We start from the raw sequence: 17,001 nt of genomic DNA, 5'->3' as shown, positions 1-17,001 counted from the left end.
TACGGTATCTGAAGTAGGGTTTGTTTGTTTGTATGTTTCAGACTATTTTGGAGATGAAGAGAGATGAGTATGACTCCCTCCCAAACTGGAAACAAATCAGCCTGAAAAAAAGCAAAGGACTCTGTTGAAAACCTAAAGAAACACAAAAAAGATCCCATTTATGTCAACATATCCTGAGATTTTTTTGTTGTATTTTCTATTATTAAGAGAATTATATTTTCTTGTCAGGTGATGACAATTGCGTACAGTGTTTTCTTAGTAGCTGTTTTTAAGTTGTATCTGTGTGTCTTCTTTAAGTATGGTGCTTTAGGGCCTTATTAGTTCTCAGCCAATCGCTCTCGCTTGCAGAGAGACAGGACTGCCTATACCTTCAAACAGAAGGACAACCATCCTGATCCCCAATCAATCAACTGGATCCATTTTCTTATTCCTAGAGCTTACATGAGTGTGTGGTTTTCCTACCGACTGTGGATTCCCTCAGAAATGTTAACCAAAAAGAAGAAGAAACAGCATTTCACATTTTCCTATGAAACTTTTAATTTACCTGTACAAATCAAGGAAGGAAACAAAGAGAAAGTTGAAAAAGAAGAGGGATAAGGAAACATCACAAACGGTGGGTGGGTGAGGAGAGGACACAGGAGTGGTTACATACAAAAGCAATCAATTGTAATAAACAACGGAAACCAGGAAAATAAAGGAGTGGCTACTTCCTTCATGTTTCATCTTAAATCAATATCGTTCCATCACTGAGCTCTGCTTATCTGATGTAGGCTGCGGTTATACTGGCAGTCTTCTCTTAGGCTGAATATCAGAGCTTGAAATATAAGAAGGAAAAAAGCATGTCTTCTCAGAAAGACAACGGAAAGAAAAAAAAACGCCTGATTTGTCTCTACGCTTGACCGTGTGTTTAACAGTATAGTTTTGCCTATAAAAGTCTAATGTGTGTATTTACAGTATCGACGCTGTCTCTTTGCGTAAGTGTGTGTATCACTGTGTACAGTTGCTCCTTAGGTTAGCAGTGTGTGAGCTCTGTTACAGTTGCTCCGTGAGCTCGAGTGTGTGGTGCAGTGTTTGCAGCTCTGTGAGCTGTGTTAGGGCTGGAGAGTGTGTGTGTAAAGCTGGGTTATACTGTGATTACTGCTCTTGGTTTTCAGTTCTAGCTACGGTATTAGGCATGCATGGAGAGGCAGCTAGCCATGCTCCAATAACATCGCGCCACCGGTCAGCACAAGGCACGCAAATTCACCTCCACCTCATTTGACACGGCTAACAAAGAAACCTTCCCCCATAGACACACATTTGACCCTCCCTTACGATAACAGCCAATTAAATAGTTCATCCGCCCAACAAACGCAACAGGGACCTGCATAAAGCCGTCCAACACCTTCAGCTGGTACGGAGGCTTGTCTTGGTTCTAAAAAAAAAAGTAGCAGTGTATTGCTCTGAGTAAGAGTGTATTTCTCTGAGTAAGAGTGTATTGTTCTGAGTAAGAGTGTTTTTCTCTAAGTAAGAGTGTATTGTTCCGAGTAAGAGTGTATTTCTCTGAGTAAGAGTGTATTGTTCTGAGTAAGAGTGTATTGCTCTGAGTAAGAGTGTTTTTCTCTAAGTAAGAGTGTATTGTTCTGAGTAAGAGTGTTTTTTCTCTAAGTAAGAGTGTATTGTTCTGAGTAAGAGTGTATTTCTCTAAGTAAGAGGGTATTTCTTAAGTAAGAGTGTATTTCTCTAAATAAGAGTGTATTTCTCAGTAAAGAGTGTATTGCTCTGAGTAAGAGTGTATTGTTCTGAGTAAGAGTGTACTGCTCTAAGTAAGAGTGTATTGTTCTAGTAAGAGTGTATTGCTCTGAGTAAGAGTGTATTGCTCTAAATAAGAGTGTATTGCTCTGAGTAGGTGTGCATCTATCCCAGGCCTTTGGTCCTATTGGGTGTCCAGGGTTTTCCCCCACATGGATTAGTTGACTAAATTTAAGCTTCCATGTGACTGTGCACTCCTAACGGGGCGGATTACTGCTCACCGCTGGGAGATGGAAGACACTCAGGAATGAATATCAAGGGGCCAGTCGTCTGGCAACTACACACAAGCCTATCTCAGTGAGCTCTCCACTTACTTACAATACAATCTGAATCTGAGAGTGTAACATAAAAYCTATATAAATCCTAATCATAACATGCATTATGGTTATACATAACTATATACAAAACCAGAAACATGGTAAAAGTGAAAGGATCAAGAGGAAAATAGCACAAGGATCTGGCACCTATCAGTTTCTAAAACCAGCTTTTTTCTATTATCTGGCAACCCATCTGTATGTAAATCAGCACAGAACAGCAGTGGGAAAGTGGAAATGTGTGTTTTGGGAATGTGTTGAGTTTTTTTATTGTGTGTTTATCAAGTATTGTGTATGTGTGAGAATGTGTCCGAGATGTGTATAATGTATAGAGAAGGAGTGTATGTGCCTTGCCATGTGAATGTGTGCGTGTGTGTATGTACGTGTCTGTGTGTTCTAGATGGCCTGCTCTCTCTGCATGTCTATTCCAGGTAGACTCCGTTCCGGTTCRGACGCTAGCGCCGCCTCCCGCAGCACCACCATGTGATCCTCAGCGGCGTGCAGGGATTGGTCGATCCAGTCCATGCTGCCAGACATGTGACAGGCGTTGCGTGTCACCAGCACCAGGTGACTGACTGACAGGAGGAGGGCGGTTGCCCTGAGGGGACAAAATAGACAAAAGGGCATGTAGAATTTCTCCATCAAGACTGGACAGGGAAACATTGACGCACAAGTCTGTCTGATTACCATGGCTTATATTGTACCATCCCCACCTATAGTCACTTTGTTGGTCAGGTCAGACCATCATATGAGTTCTATCAGCAGAGCTATGATCTATATGGTCTATTTGCCCAGTTTTCTTTGCCCCCCTCAAACCATTATAAATGATGTTATCTAACAGAAGAAAACGTCATTAGCTACCTGGCATCCAGGAGTATGGGGTTCAGTGGAGGGTACATAGATCGCACAACGTCATCCACCCTACAGACACGCACAGGACGATGGGAGGTCATGAAGGACGTAGSRCGGTCAGRYAATTTAMGGGTTRTGTGATAGYRCTGTATAACCTGACAGTTACCTCGGACTGATGCGTTTAGCSACAGTGATGATGTCACTGAGGCTGGCTGGGGCTTTCACCTTAGCGCCTGAGCCCATTGTCATGGCAACCAGCTTTTCAGTCAGGGTGTGGCAGATCTGCCAGTGGAGAGAGTGTGTAAATATCATTGAGTTAGATCGTAATGAAAACGATGTATTCATGCAGGGTGTACAGCACATAGACATTACCTTTAAGATGGAGATACAATGGGAAACCAATCCACTATTAGAGGAAGAGAGAAAAGCTGTAAATAAGGGTTCATTTTTTGTATGATCATGTCAGAGATCTATCACTTATTTGAACTTGATGAAGTTTTGACCATGTTAAAGTTATTACTCTTGAAACCACGGAAGGCTATATACAGTATACGAATAGCTACAACAGCTRGCCTGATCTACTCCTGGCACATGTCAGTGTCACATGGCAGACGTACGAGGCGTCCTCGATCCAGTCCTCGTTCTCCAGGATGGCCTCGATGTGAGGGTTGGTGATGACCACGTCGTCCAGCTCCAGCTCAGATGGCTCACTCTGGGTCTCCATGGCACCGATCAGGTCAACATTGGGTCTGTGGGGAAGCAGAGAAGTTCTGATGAAGGGAAGAGAGAGAGTGTGTGAGAGTGAAAGGGAGGGAATGTGTATTGAATAGGTGTGTGAGAGGGAGGGAATGTATTGAATAGAATACGTGTGTGTATGAGAGAGAGGGGGAACACGAAGGAGAGCGAGAGAACAAGAGAGTGAGACAGAGAGATATTACTGGCTCTAGAACTTTGCCCCTGTATGTTGACTTAGTATTAATCCCATGTATCGTTTTGACCTTAGTGCTGTGAAGTCGCTCTGTTCAATCCATAGACTTATAGCTTCAAACCAGCAGGTCAGTCCATTGGACCTGGGTAAGAGTGGGATACAGTTGAATCAGATATATCCAGGACCCCTTACCACCACCTAATGCACTATAGGCCCCATACCCCATCACTAGGGCCAAGAGTTTTCCTTGTCTGGACAAACTCAGGGCACTACCCATAACCACCCAAAATGCCACTATCCCCTCCCTCCCCCTCCCAGATGAAGCAAGCTAGGCATACTAGGCACGGCTAGGAGTAAGGCCCTAACCCTGACGACCCAAGATGCCACTGTTCCCTCCCTCCCCTCCAAGATGTATTGTATGTAGCTAGTAGGTATACTAGGCACTGACTTGGAGTTGAAGTGGTGCAGCAGGTGGTGGGGGTGGCAGTAGCGGTGTCGACACACCACCACCAGGGCAATGAAGGAGGCYAGGAAGATGGTGGCCAGCACCCCAATGGCCACGATCACCACCGTCTCCATGGTGACGACRGGTCCCAGGGCGTCGGCAGTCGGCAACAGGGAGAGAGAAAGGGGTTCTGACCAGGGTTCTGGTTGTCTGGGCTTGGTGGTTATGGCTGGTCGCTCATCTGTGGAGGAGTTGGTCATTAGTGGTTGGTAGTTTAGTAGTTACAGACAGTTGATTCATAGACGTATGGTTACATTTTTAAAGACGCTTTAGCTGAGAAGCCATCTGAAAACGAACATACTTCAACTTCCATTTCGACCATGTGTAACTACGTAGTTAGATATAGCCTACTTCACAAGCCACAGAGAACATGCCCTGTGACTTGGCCGCTAAATATGAAACACCTCCAAAACAAACAAAACTCAGATCTTTATCTGAACTCATAGAAAGCTATCAGTGGACAAGCCCTTTGTGTTTGCTTCGTTTACTGTAGCAGAGTACATACTGTCCATTAATATAACACAGTTAGTTGATCATAACATCTGAATCTCAACATAAAATAATATAATCATACATTATAGGAAGATATTAACATATTATTGCATGTTTTTTTTCTCTCGGTGCAACCACATCCTACAAGAAACCCATGATAAATGATGTGAATGCTTTATAACCTATTTCAGATCCAAACCAGAGTTTCTCAAAAGCTTTTAATCAGAGTTATGTGAGCTGTTTACGGTGTACTGTGAGTGTTGTGTTTTTTGGTATCTGACATACTTTATGACTAGCTGTTCAGGATCCAAATATGCACACAGCAAAATAAACAATATCCTTTCAAAAGAAACAATATCTGTTGTCTACCCTCTTACCCTTTTGGGGTTCTCAGGTCCTAGTTGTGCGAATCTGTAATGTACTTCTGATGGTCTTACCACAGTGAGTAGTTTTCACACAGGATGTGTCAAACAAAGACTACACAAAATACAGTACCTGTTCTCTGCCTAGTGTAGTCACTCATTAACCTAACCTTGCCCTACCTGGGAGCCCAATGTGTGCGTGTGAGTCTCACTACTACTATAAGAGGCCATGAGCAGAAAGACAAAATTACTTCTGGTACAGCATAATAGCTTTGTAATGAGTTGGCACTCATACAGTGGAGAGACAGCATTGAAACACAGCTTTTGTGCAGTCACTATGGGCAATGGAATTACCGAATTACAACATTCCCAACCAGCATTTTAATCCAGATGATTATATGAGATTCCGCTTTGGAATGTTGTAATTCTTTAAGCAGATTAATTTGCAGCACACTGGCCGTATCATACAGTTCTTTCGCCGCTCTCTTTCAATCAATCATTTCGGACTCCTTTTCTGTTCAAAGGCCAACGGTCACTTTAAAGCCTGTTGGTTTCAGAGGCACTCACTCAGGGTGGAGTTTTGACTGGTTTCTCCACACGTTTCTATTGCAAAAAGATGATTTGATAGACAGATGACTGTTTTATTCTGTAATTTTGGGCAGATCCATTGGACCAAACACTATTTATTAATCCGACCAGCCCTACCAGCCTATAGTGTGTCATGCGTAACATTGTAGTACTTCAATTTAAAACATCCTTCAACCATCTGACCAAAGAATATCCTGCGGTCACCATCTTTGATTCGTATGTAGTGAGACACAGTAGACTAGAGCCTGGAGACATTTTGTAGGCTTAATGTAAACATCTCTGTGCCCCCTCACGGGGGGCCACATTCTGTTCCAGATTGCAGTTCCCACACCCCCAAATTCACTACACCAACAATGTTGATGATGGAATAGTGAGAAAGTGTGCATCCAGTCATTTGAGGAATATCTGCAATGTGAGACCAAGCTCTTTAAAAACAAAGATTTGCCTGAATCGAGTTGAATTTCCAACTACAGATCATTCATGGAACAATGTTCTGCAAAGAAAGCAACAGTGCCTCATCGCATCATCTCCAATCTTTGAAATAATACATGTTTGAAACGAATACATAATTAATGATACATAGATATCTCTATTCACTAGTCAGAGTTACAGTTTCCCAGTTGTGTTGTGGTTAATGAACTTCCTACATATCAGAACTGCATTTGCAATATTTGCAGAGTTGTTAGGTCAGTGAACCCCAAATAACCCCCCAAATCATTATTGTTCCTCAAGGAACAGTTCAGATTTCATAGAGTAATTCAATTAATTCCCCCCAACCTAATATAATTCACACTTGCATCATCCTATTCTGAATACGGAAAGTAAACTAAACACACCTATCATAAATGTGTTAGAGAATAATAGACTTACCTATACATTTAGTCCGTTTTCTTGAATTATAGCTTTGAGAAACAAAGCACCTTTTCCTCTAGGCGAGCATGGAGATGGCACCGACCTCTCCAAACCGGGAACGCGCACAGGCCATACGTGAACGGCTCAGCACTGAGCAGGCAGCCGGTGAGTGAGTAGTGATGGAAGTTCGCCTAACTTTGCAAGAGCGAATCCAAATTAGCAGTGCCGTGCATGAGCAAATGATTACGGTTACGCGCGCACAAGAATGTATGCTCTGCTTGCTGAAATACTTTGTTTGTAACAGGCTAAGAAATAGGCCTAGTTTATTTATACAGGGTTTATAGACATGCACACGATTTAACCTGTAAATCTTCCTGTAGCCAGGGTTTTGTAATAATAAAAAAACGTTTCTAATCAGAGATATGTAGTTTATATCTGAGACTTTATTATGTGACATCAGCCAGGCTAATTTCACGTGGATTCTGATTAAACTATAGAAAGGAACTTCGTTGTAACCAGACTGTCATCGAACCCACGGGCCCATCAGAGGTGATAAATAATTAGGGTTATAGTTTATTGTTAGCCTACCTTTTTGACGTTATTGACGTAGCTCTGACCAATAGGTCTTCAGTACTAGGCCTAACTTGTAAGACCGATTAATACGCTATATACAGCCTATTAGCAACAGAGAGGTATAGTATATTATCATAACATTCATTTGTTTGGTAAAATGTTTGATAAATCTAGAATGCATGCGTTTTTTCTTTTACCATTTCCGATATAGGCCATTAATAAAAAATGCAACATTTAGCAGATCTTCAAAAACCCGCTAGATGGCGTGCCAGTCCATCAGATCTCGGAAGCCTACATCTTTTGGAGGACTGAAAGGTAAGCTTTTTGTAAAAAAAAAGTCGTAACATTATAGCTAGGGTTACACACTGCCTGAATCAATTATCAAATCAAATACATGCAAGCCATAGGTTCAATGGTTGAAGACTCCTTCAAACCCTTGCCTTCAGGTATCAAGTAGCGGCGCTGAGGGTGCTGCAGCACCTCCTGAAAATTCTTAATAAAAAAATAAATATATGAATAGTTTTATTTAGTAGTGCACTGGGCCTTTAATAGTCCTCTATTAGTGGACGATATATCGTCTGCAGCACCAGCGAGGGCAAAAAGATTAGTCCCCGCCCCATTGGAGGAAAATGTACTGCACCCCCAGGCCCAAATTACTTCCTGCGGCTACACCTAAAGTCCATTGAGACAAGAAAGATAGTGTAATGAACAGTCAGACAGCCCTCTGTAGCTCAGTTGGTAGAGCAGGTATCATCAACTGATTTTTACTTGAGCGGATGGTCATTTGGCCGGAACATAATTACAAATCATTTATACTCTGCAAATTGACCGCAAGAAGCCCAAACAGATGTAATATTTGGCTACAATAGAATCATTGCAAACCTTGCTTACATTTGTATATGTGTAACAGTTTAACTTTAGTCCGTCCCCTCGCCCCAACCCGGGACCCTCTGCACACATCAACAACTGACACCCACGAAGCATCGTTACCCATCGCTCCACAAAGGCCGCGGCCCTTGCAGAGCAAGGGGAACCACTACTTCAAGGTCTCAAAGCGAGTGGCGTAACCGATTGAAACGCTATTAGCGCGCACCACCACTAACTAGCTAGCCATTTCACATCCGTTACATATGATCACATATATCTCTCTATAATGTGTGGGAATACTTTGAAACAGATTTCCTAAATTAAAACCACTTGGATCTGATTTGCTCGTGTTTTTACAGTCTTTTATGTCCAACAATAAAAAAAATACAAATTAAACATTTATTCTTTTTAGTTTTTCAGAAAACTTGGGGGGTCCAAATAAAACACGGGCCTGCGGGCTGCCAGTTGGGGAACCCTGTGGTAGAGCATGGTTCTTGCAATGCCAGGATAGTAGTTTCGATTCCCGGGACCACCCTTACCGGAAATGTACAGTATGCACGCATGACTGACTGTTTGCATTGGATCAAACCATCTTGCATATATTTATATATTATAACCCTGCTACGACCCCACTGAAAGGGTCTGGCCCCTTGATCTCACAGAATAGGCACTGAGGATTAGAGACACATAGCTCTTTGTGATAGATCTCTATGGGTTGCTTTTGTTTGTTTTCTCTCTGCTAATGCTGCTGTGCTACTCCTGCTCGAGTGTGTAATGACAGTATCCTGTGCACCAGATAGCAGTGATGGAGATAATGTCACGCCCTGGCCTTAGTATTCTTTGTTTTCTTTATTATTTTAGTTAGGTCAGGGTGTGACATGGGGATTGTTTGTGTTTTGTCGGTTTTGGGTGATTATATGGTAAAGGGGGTGTTGGGTGTAGTGTATGGGTTTGTGTTGAGTGCATGTGTCTAGCGTTGTCTATGTTGGTTTAGTTGTCTAGGAGAGTCTATGGTTGCCTGAATGAGTTCCCAATTAGAGACAGCTGATTTCTGTTGTCTCTGATTGGGAGCCATATTTAGGGTAGCCATAGGCTTTCATGTGATGTGGGTAATTGTCTATGTTAACGTTTGTAGCCTGTGTGTGCACATCGTTTATTTAGCTTCACGATCGTTTATTGTTTTGATTAGTTCGTAAGTGTGTTTGCTTCGTTTTGCCTTCTTCATCAATAAAAGGAGATGGCTTATTTTCCTACTGCTGCGTTTTGGTCCGTCAATCCTCCACACGATCGTGACAGATAATAATAGGCTAGCGACACTTATGTCTGTTTCCTGCAATAAAGTAAGGTGCTCTTTGCAGAGACATGATGGTTGGTTAGAGTGTTTACTCCACTGTTCCTATCAGAATAATGTGTTCTGGTGGAGTGGCACCTAGCGCAGGAGTGTGCAGGCAAGCAAACCCTACAATTCCAGCATATCATATGTAGTTTGAGTTTGAATAACCCTGGCACAAAAGGAAAAATAATCAATGAAAACATGTTCTGGTACACTAGTTCAAGAGAAGCACCTTGTGTTTTCAGCGGGAATGTAACATAGTTGTGTGTAACAGAAGCAGGGGGATTCCATGCCAGCAGGAGCGGAATATATTTTGGGTATCAGATTGTTCTGGCAATTCCCACATAAAAACTTCATTGGGAGAAATGATGTTTGAAATGCTTTTTACATTTGTATCACAATTTCTTTTGAAAATGATGATGAAAGTGGCCATTTTAGGCCCCTTTTAGACCTACAGTATGCATGCCTCCAGTAAGACTCTGTGAACTGTACATGATACAGACAACATCTGGGTGTCATTATACTCCTTATAATGTCCTCTATGTCAAAATAAAAAAGCATTGTATTTTGATATTTAGATTAATATTTTTCATGTTGAATAAATTCATGTGAATATTTTATTTCAGAATATAGACATACTCCATATTTTACTGCACACTATAAGGAGTATAATGACACCAAGATGTTGTCTGTATCATGTACGGTTCACAGATTATAGGGTCTTACAGGAGGCATGCTTACTGTAGGTCTAAAAGGGGCCTAAAATGGACACTTTCATCATGATTTTCTAAAACATGGTTTGTGATAAAAATGAAGTTCCTATGTGAGAATTATCAAAACAATCTCAGATACCCAGAACATTTTCCGCTGGTGTGGAATCGCCCAGCAGAATGATGGTCGGCTGTAGTTGTCACCTGATGCTAGTAGGGAATATAAATTATTCACTCCACAATACACACATCCATCTCAGGCCACAGCCCATTACCTCACATTAAGGGCGTCTACACTGTACACTCAAACAGTAACATACAGGTTCATCTCGGCACCCAGAACTCATGTGCTGTTGGCCATTTACTCGATTTAAACATGTCAAAATGAGAGTCATGAGAGACTACATACAGGTGTACCCTCCCTGTACAGTTCTGCTAACCGGAGAGTACGTTTCCCCTTTATCACCCCATGTTCAGTATTACCCTGGGCAGGCTTTGAGATGGACCACCTGTCACCTCAGAGTGCGTAGTGTTAATAGAATCCTCAGCCAGAGAGCTGTGCAGCAGTAGTCGTGATTATAGCAGGAGTAGTCAGTCAGCAGCTGCTGTGTGAACATAGCAGCAGATCCAATCTCCTGCTAACAGTCAGAGGGGGAGAGAAGGAAAAAGAGAGAGAGAGAGAGAGAGTGGCAGAGCGAGAGAGAAAGAGAGAGAATTGAATGGAAATTGAGAGAGAGATCGTTACAACACTGTATATGAACATAATATGTCATTTGAAACATTTATTCTTTTGGAACTTTTCTGAGTGTAATAATTACTGTTAATTTATTATTGTTTTATCTATTTCACTTGCTTTGGCAATGTTTCCCACTCCAATAAAGCCTCTTGAATTGAATTAAGAGAGAGCCTGGCTCTGACTGTTGTGTAATTGAACTATTTGCTGTCATTAAAACTGCCTAGCTGGCATTGCTGCACAGTGTGACTTAGATCTGCAGATCTAGCTAATGTCAGGCTGAAGGAGAGTGTGACCATAGACCATAGAGGAAGTTGAGAGTAGTGCAACTTATCTCTCTGTGGTAGCTAGCCCTGTTGGAGACTAGATGACGCAGGAGAAATGGCCAGGTATGGTCTTGTTTTCTGGGCTTTTGATATGCCAACCTGTAAGGCAGCTAAAGGACAGGGCATTGCTTTTTACTGGTGACTGGTTGTACTTTAGGATGTTTTTAACATAAATCTTCAATAATGTTCCAACCGGAGAATTCCTTTGTCTTCAGAAATGCAATGGAATGCAAGCTAACTCTCTCACGTGAACGCACCTGGTCAGCTCGTGGCTCTCTGGCAGACCTCTGACTCATTCCCCTCTCATTCGCCCCTACTTCACAGTAGAAGCCTCAAACAAGGTTCTGAAGACTGTTGACATCTAGTGGAAGCCTTATGAAGTGCAATATGACTCCATTTCCACTGTATCTTGGATAAGCAAAGAGTTGAAAAACTACAAACCTCAGATTTCCCACTTCCTGGTTGGATTTTTTCCTCAGGTTTTTGCTTGCCATATGAGTGTTGTTATACTCTCAGACATAATTCAAACAGTTTTAGAAACTTCAGAGTGTTTTCTATCCAAATCTACTAATAATATGCATATCCTAGCATCTGGGCCTGAGTAGCAGGCAGTTTACTCTGGGCACGCTTTTCATCCGGACGTGAAAATACTGCCCCCTACCCAAGAAAGGTTAAGGACAACAAAGTCAAGGTATTGGAGTGGCCATCACAAAACCCTGACCTCAATCCTATAGAAAATTTGTGGGCAGAACTGAAAAAGCGTGTGCGAGCAAGGATGCCTACAAACCTGACTCTGTTACACCAGCTCTGTCAGGAGGAATGGGCCAAAATTCACCCAACTTATTGTGGGAAGCTTGTGGAAGGCTACCCAAAATGTTTGACCCAAGTTAAACAATTTAAAGGCAGTGCTACCAAATACTAATTGAGTGTATATAAACTTCTGACCCACAGGGAATGTGATGAAAAAAATTAAAGCTGAAATAAATAAATCTCTCTATTATTCTGACATTTCACATTCTTAAAATAAAGTGGTGATCCTAACTGACCGAAGGCAGGGAATTTTGACAAGGATTAAATGTCAGTTCAAATGTATTGGCTAAGGTGTATGTAAACTTTAGACTTCAACTGTATGGATTAACTTTTTCAATGATAGTTAAGGATACTATAGGCTTAGTTATCACATTGGATTTATTTATTAACTACAAAAAGGTAAGAAGGATTTTTAATTCTGGTGCCGCTCTGCACACACAAGCATGTTAGCTAGCTTGCACAAAGACATTCAAAGTTCCTTCATAGAAGCCCCTCCTTCTCGGTATAATTCTGTGGACCTAATTCATATAATGCATGTCATAACAAGATGCCCAGCACTTCAAGCCTCCTCCTCAACCCTCTCTCGCTCTCTCCCCACCGCAGAATTTCAGTCGCATCTTGCGCCATAGGCTACACTTGTCTGTCCATGACGCATGTAAACAACTAACTTGCCTGCTCTATCCGCACTGATTGGTGAACTAAATGAATGAGCTAAATGTAAAAAAACGCTTGATTTCACAGGTTAAAAAATGAACAGAAACTAATGATATGAACCAGTACTTTTTTGCGGGTTCGATCCGATTCAGAACTTTATTTTGCTGGTCAGAACAGTTGAACGAAACATATATATTTAAAAAATGATGTTCAGAACAAAACGGCTGGAAAATAATTTCGGTTCCAACCCCTGTTATGTGGTTGATGAGGATGCTGAGTTACTATACAGTAGATCCTCGTTATCTAGGGTTGTGATTGAAGTGTTGCTTAATGTGTATGTGCAGAAGAGCGTATCTCATCTGTACATTTTGAAAGTTCTATTGTGTCATCCCTTTACTTCAGAGATGATTTGTTATGTTTTTTAATAAGCCAAGCAGTTAAACGAGAGACTGTTGAAGGATTGATCCATCAATACAATATTGAGATCAATACTGATCAATATCATTGCCTCACCATGGTGGATCAGTGTTATTGGTATCTGTGAAATATGCTGATCTTGTGTGTGTGTGTGTGTTCTGCATATTGCCATCAAATTAGGTATTTTTACAATGATAAAATATGTCCACCCATACCTGTGCCTTGAGAGGGTTCCCGTACTAAACTGAGTGGTTTTGTCTTCCCTGCCTTTTCTATTGGTACTTTCTTGTCTGAGAAAACTGAGAAACCATGACAACGACATCTGAGCCCCCTGCCCATAACAAGCACCTAATGGTCCATGAGAATGCTGCCCATTGGAATCTGTTGTTCTGTTGACATGGCAATGGACAGGAGAGGGAGTCTTGTCTTGATGTAAGGTACTATGACTATGTGGGACTGTGGGTGAAAGGACTTGTGAAGAGCAGGAATGATGAAAGGAAGGAATTCCAAATGATGATGATGATTACCGAGCTGATGAGAAGAATAAGGCCGACTCTCCTCTCGTTGTTACTCTGCTACTCCCAAGGGTCAAGAGCTGGGGTCACAGTTAATGAGGTTCTGGATCTTGCTTTATGGAGACGCATCATAATTCAAATATGTGTTTGAGAGACAGAGGAAAAAGAAAAAGAACGACAGCGCATCATTTTTCCTTTGATGATGGTTTGGCCTGTGTATGTGCGTCCAGTTGTGTTTGCATCATGATGTGTCTCTCTGGCCTGTCAAATCTATAGAAAAACAATTTTCTGTGAAAAACGACCCTCAAAGTCACTAGACTTTGGCTCTCAGAACTGCGCTTTCTCCATTCTGCTAGAATTAAAAGAGAAAAAGAGAGAATTTAGTGTGAACTGTCCTAGCTGTGCCCTCTGGCTTTTTCAATTCCTACAGCTCCTCCTGGCTTACGTGGCTTTATGTTCCATAAGCGGCTGAGTGAGAATTGCAGGGCAAGCTTTCCCCGACACTGAGACAGAGCCGATGGGGATGAGTAGAGGACACTGTAGCGTCCTTGAAAATTAGACCAATTCAGCATGCTTTTAGTCAGAGCGCTTTTCTTTGTTGTTCTTTGTCTCGCTACTCGGTAAATACAGGACTGTTGAGAATCAGCTTCTTGGCAGAGAGTATGTACAAAATAAAGTACAAAGACATTGGATACTGCTCAGTTGAGACTTTATAAAAAAACAAACATAGTGTTTAGAAAAGTTTGTTAAAGTGGCACTCCTCATTATAACAACAATTGACAATATATCTTTTAGATGAAAAACCAACATTGGAGACTACCCGGGAATAGTCTTGAGGGACTATAAACATCCATGATACAGTATCACAAGCTTTTGTTGTCAGCCGTATTCAAACCTGCAACCTCAATGGATGTCTAGTCTAGTCCATTGCCTTAACCACTCAGCCAGGACAACCTGATAGTATTGACAACAGAAACAGTGCCCTGATGCTGATTCTTATTGAGTTTTCAGAGGCAGCATGAAGGGGCCACAATGTAGGGTCTCGTGTGTGTGTCTGTTGTTGTTAGGGTTCAACAGTTCGTATTCAGAATGACTGATGGAAAGATGTGTTTTGTGTGACTGTTTCAGAGTGCCAGTTTGTATGTGACCACCACGCAGCTTCCTTTGTTTGCTATTGTTTGCTTAGCAGAGCAGCGCATGGCATGGCCCATGCTACAGTGTGAAGTTGAGTGGCTCTCTGTCCTCTGGTGCTGTTGACACACACACGCACACACAATAACCGATACTCAATGAGAGAAAGGAGGTGGTTCCCCAGTCTGATCACATGGCCCTGGCAGTAAAACCAACAATACAATGATAACACCTCTGTTTGCACTTTATTGCAACAGGGGGTATAGCTCAGTGGTAGAGCAATTGACTGCAGATCAATAGGTCCCTGGTTCAAATCCGGGTGCCCCCTCATTTTCTCTTGGATTTCTGTAGTAGTCAAACGTCACAATACTTCACTCATGCAATTTGATGATGTTTTCTCTGTCTCTAGTCACTTATTAGATCAGATAACCCCGTGATATCAGTCAGTCAGCAAACAGCACCTGTGAGAACGGAGATGTTTGACAAATGACTGCTCTCCCCCTCCATCTGGGTCCTCATCTGTCAGGGAACGCTCCATCCTCCTCCTGTCCATCTGCAGGAGCGAAAGCTTCTGCCTTCCAATACACCTTTCAAACCAATACGTTTTTCTGCCAACTTTAGCATCCCGGCAACTTTTGGCCAACCTTTCTTTATATGTGAAAGGTATTGCCGGAGACAAAGCCTCTACTTTTATTTCCGCCAACCGACCTAGTCATGATTGCGGTAAAGTTCTGCCTACGGCTTACAGCTTACATGCTGACAAGACCGCAGGTGCCATCGCGTGCATGTTGATTTTGTCCACCCACACCAGACAAGATCAGGTCATGCAGCTTGAAATATCAAAACAAACTCTGAACCAATTACATTCATTTGGGGACAGGTTGAAAAGCATTAAACATTTATAGCAATTTAGCTACCTAGCTGTTGCTAGCTAATTTGTCCTGGGATATAAACATTGGGTTGTTATTTTACCTGAAATGCACAAGGTCCTCTACTCCGACAATTAATCCACAGATAAAAGGGTAAACCGGGTTAGTCTCCAGTAATCTCTCCTCCTTCAGGCTTCTTCTTCTTCTTTGGACTTTATATGTCGGTTGACAACCAACTTTAAGGTGCATTAACACTACCAACTGGACCTCAGTTCATCTTTCAATCACCCACGTGGGTATATGCTCCTAAAAACTAATGAGGAGATGCGAGACTTGCAGCGCGTCAAGTGTCACAAATAAAAACAAGTTCTATTTGAGCGCTCGGCTACCCAGGCACTCGTTGACGTGCGTGAGCAGTGTGGGTGCAATGCGAAAACAAAAAGAGAGACCATGTGTGTATGCGGCTTTATTAACTAAATAATATACAGTACCAATCAAAAGTTTGGACACACTTACTCATTCAAGTGTTTTTCTTTATTTTTTACTATGTTCTACATTGTAGAATAATAGTGAAGACATAACTATGAAATAACACATATGGAATCATGTAGTAACCAAAAACGTGTTAAACAAATGAAAATATATTTTAGATTCTTCAAAGTAGTACCCTTTGCCTTGATGACAGCTTTGCACACTCTTGGCATTCTCTCAACCAGCTTCACCTGGAATGCTTTTTTAGAGGGACAATCATTTAACATGCAAAACTGAATGACGGGTCGCCACTGCTATAATGTAGCCTAAATCAAGTAGGCCTATTATTTTGCTTGATCGCATATAGGCAACTCCAAAAGCCTGCGGAGGTTGTGAAATATAAACACGAGACGCACATGCTTTTGAAAATATAGATTGCTATTATTTTCTATTGGTATTATGAAGATACTCTCACTGTAAGACCCTACGCCTACTCCCTAAGAAAGCAGAGTGAGGGTAGGAAAGACATGAAACGTGGAACAAAAAAGCATAGACTTGCCTTGGGCTCTGTTTCAGAATACATATTTTTTTTATATGAAAGCAGTTCCACATGTTGCCTTGACGCAAGCTGTGTGGTAAAAATATTATTTGTGTTATATTTCATTATGTAGCCTACTGCAAAATATGTGTGTTGACTGTGATCAGGATAGCCATGTCTGTTTAATGAACAAGATACCTATTGATTTCATGTGCATGGCGCAGCTACGTAGCCAATAGGCTGCACAGACACCCACATCGGCCACGTACTGCCACTCTTAAAGTTGCCGGAATGTGCACGGGAGATAATAATCTGGTAAAAATGGGACTGTATGAATTGGATTTAAAAAAAAACAGGGCCAGATATTTTT

The 17,001-nt window shown here is 41.8% G+C and overlaps 2 protein-coding genes and 1 non-coding gene across 14 annotated transcripts in view; 2 read left to right on the top strand and 1 right to left on the bottom strand.

Moving 5' to 3' along the window:
- svilc (supervillin c) overlaps positions 1-709 on the top strand; it is a 30,714-nt gene extending 30,005 nt beyond the window's left edge. For all 9 annotated transcript variants that reach the window (XM_024011589.2, XM_024011588.2, XM_024011583.2 and 6 more), the window contains one exon: positions 42-709. In XM_024011589.2, the coding sequence (XP_023867357.1) occupies positions 42-128 (87 nt within the window). In that variant the 3' untranslated portion in view covers positions 129-709. The remainder of the gene's footprint in view (positions 1-41) is intronic.
- tmem98 (transmembrane protein 98) lies at positions 513-6,891 on the bottom strand. Of its 4 annotated transcripts, none has more exons than XM_024011590.3 (8): positions 6,703-6,890; positions 4,334-4,571; positions 3,956-4,027; positions 3,575-3,706; positions 3,330-3,363; positions 3,124-3,239; positions 2,967-3,026; positions 513-2,703 (listed from the first exon to the last, which is right to left on the bottom strand). In XM_024011590.3, exons 2-8 carry the CDS (start codon positions 4,462-4,464, stop codon positions 2,502-2,504), a joined length of 747 nt encoding a protein of 248 aa, XP_023867358.1. In that variant the 5' UTR covers positions 4,465-4,571; positions 6,703-6,890; the 3' UTR covers positions 513-2,501. The 4 variants fall into 4 exon arrangements, with proteins under 4 accessions (XP_023867358.1, XP_023867359.1, XP_023867360.1 ...); XM_024011591.1 differs by lacking the exon at positions 6,703-6,890 and adding an exon at positions 5,260-5,411; XM_024011592.3 differs by lacking the exon at positions 3,956-4,027 and having other exon boundaries at positions 3,575-3,727; positions 6,703-6,891.
- Positions 6,892-15,009: 8,118 nt separating this feature from the next.
- trnac-gca (transfer RNA cysteine (anticodon GCA)) lies at positions 15,010-15,081 on the top strand. Its single transcript has one exon. It is a non-coding gene; the product is annotated as a tRNA-Cys (tRNA).
- The last annotated feature ends 1,920 nt before the right edge of the window (positions 15,082-17,001 follow it).

Source organism: Salvelinus sp. IW2-2015, linkage group LG20 (genome assembly GCF_002910315.2).
Source record: "Salvelinus sp. IW2-2015 linkage group LG20, ASM291031v2, whole genome shotgun sequence".
Lineage (NCBI taxonomy): Eukaryota > Metazoa > Chordata > Actinopteri > Salmoniformes > Salmonidae > Salvelinus > Salvelinus sp. IW2-2015.
The sequence above is the reverse complement of the archived record's forward strand: the minus strand, read 5'-3'. Positions and strand labels throughout refer to the sequence as shown.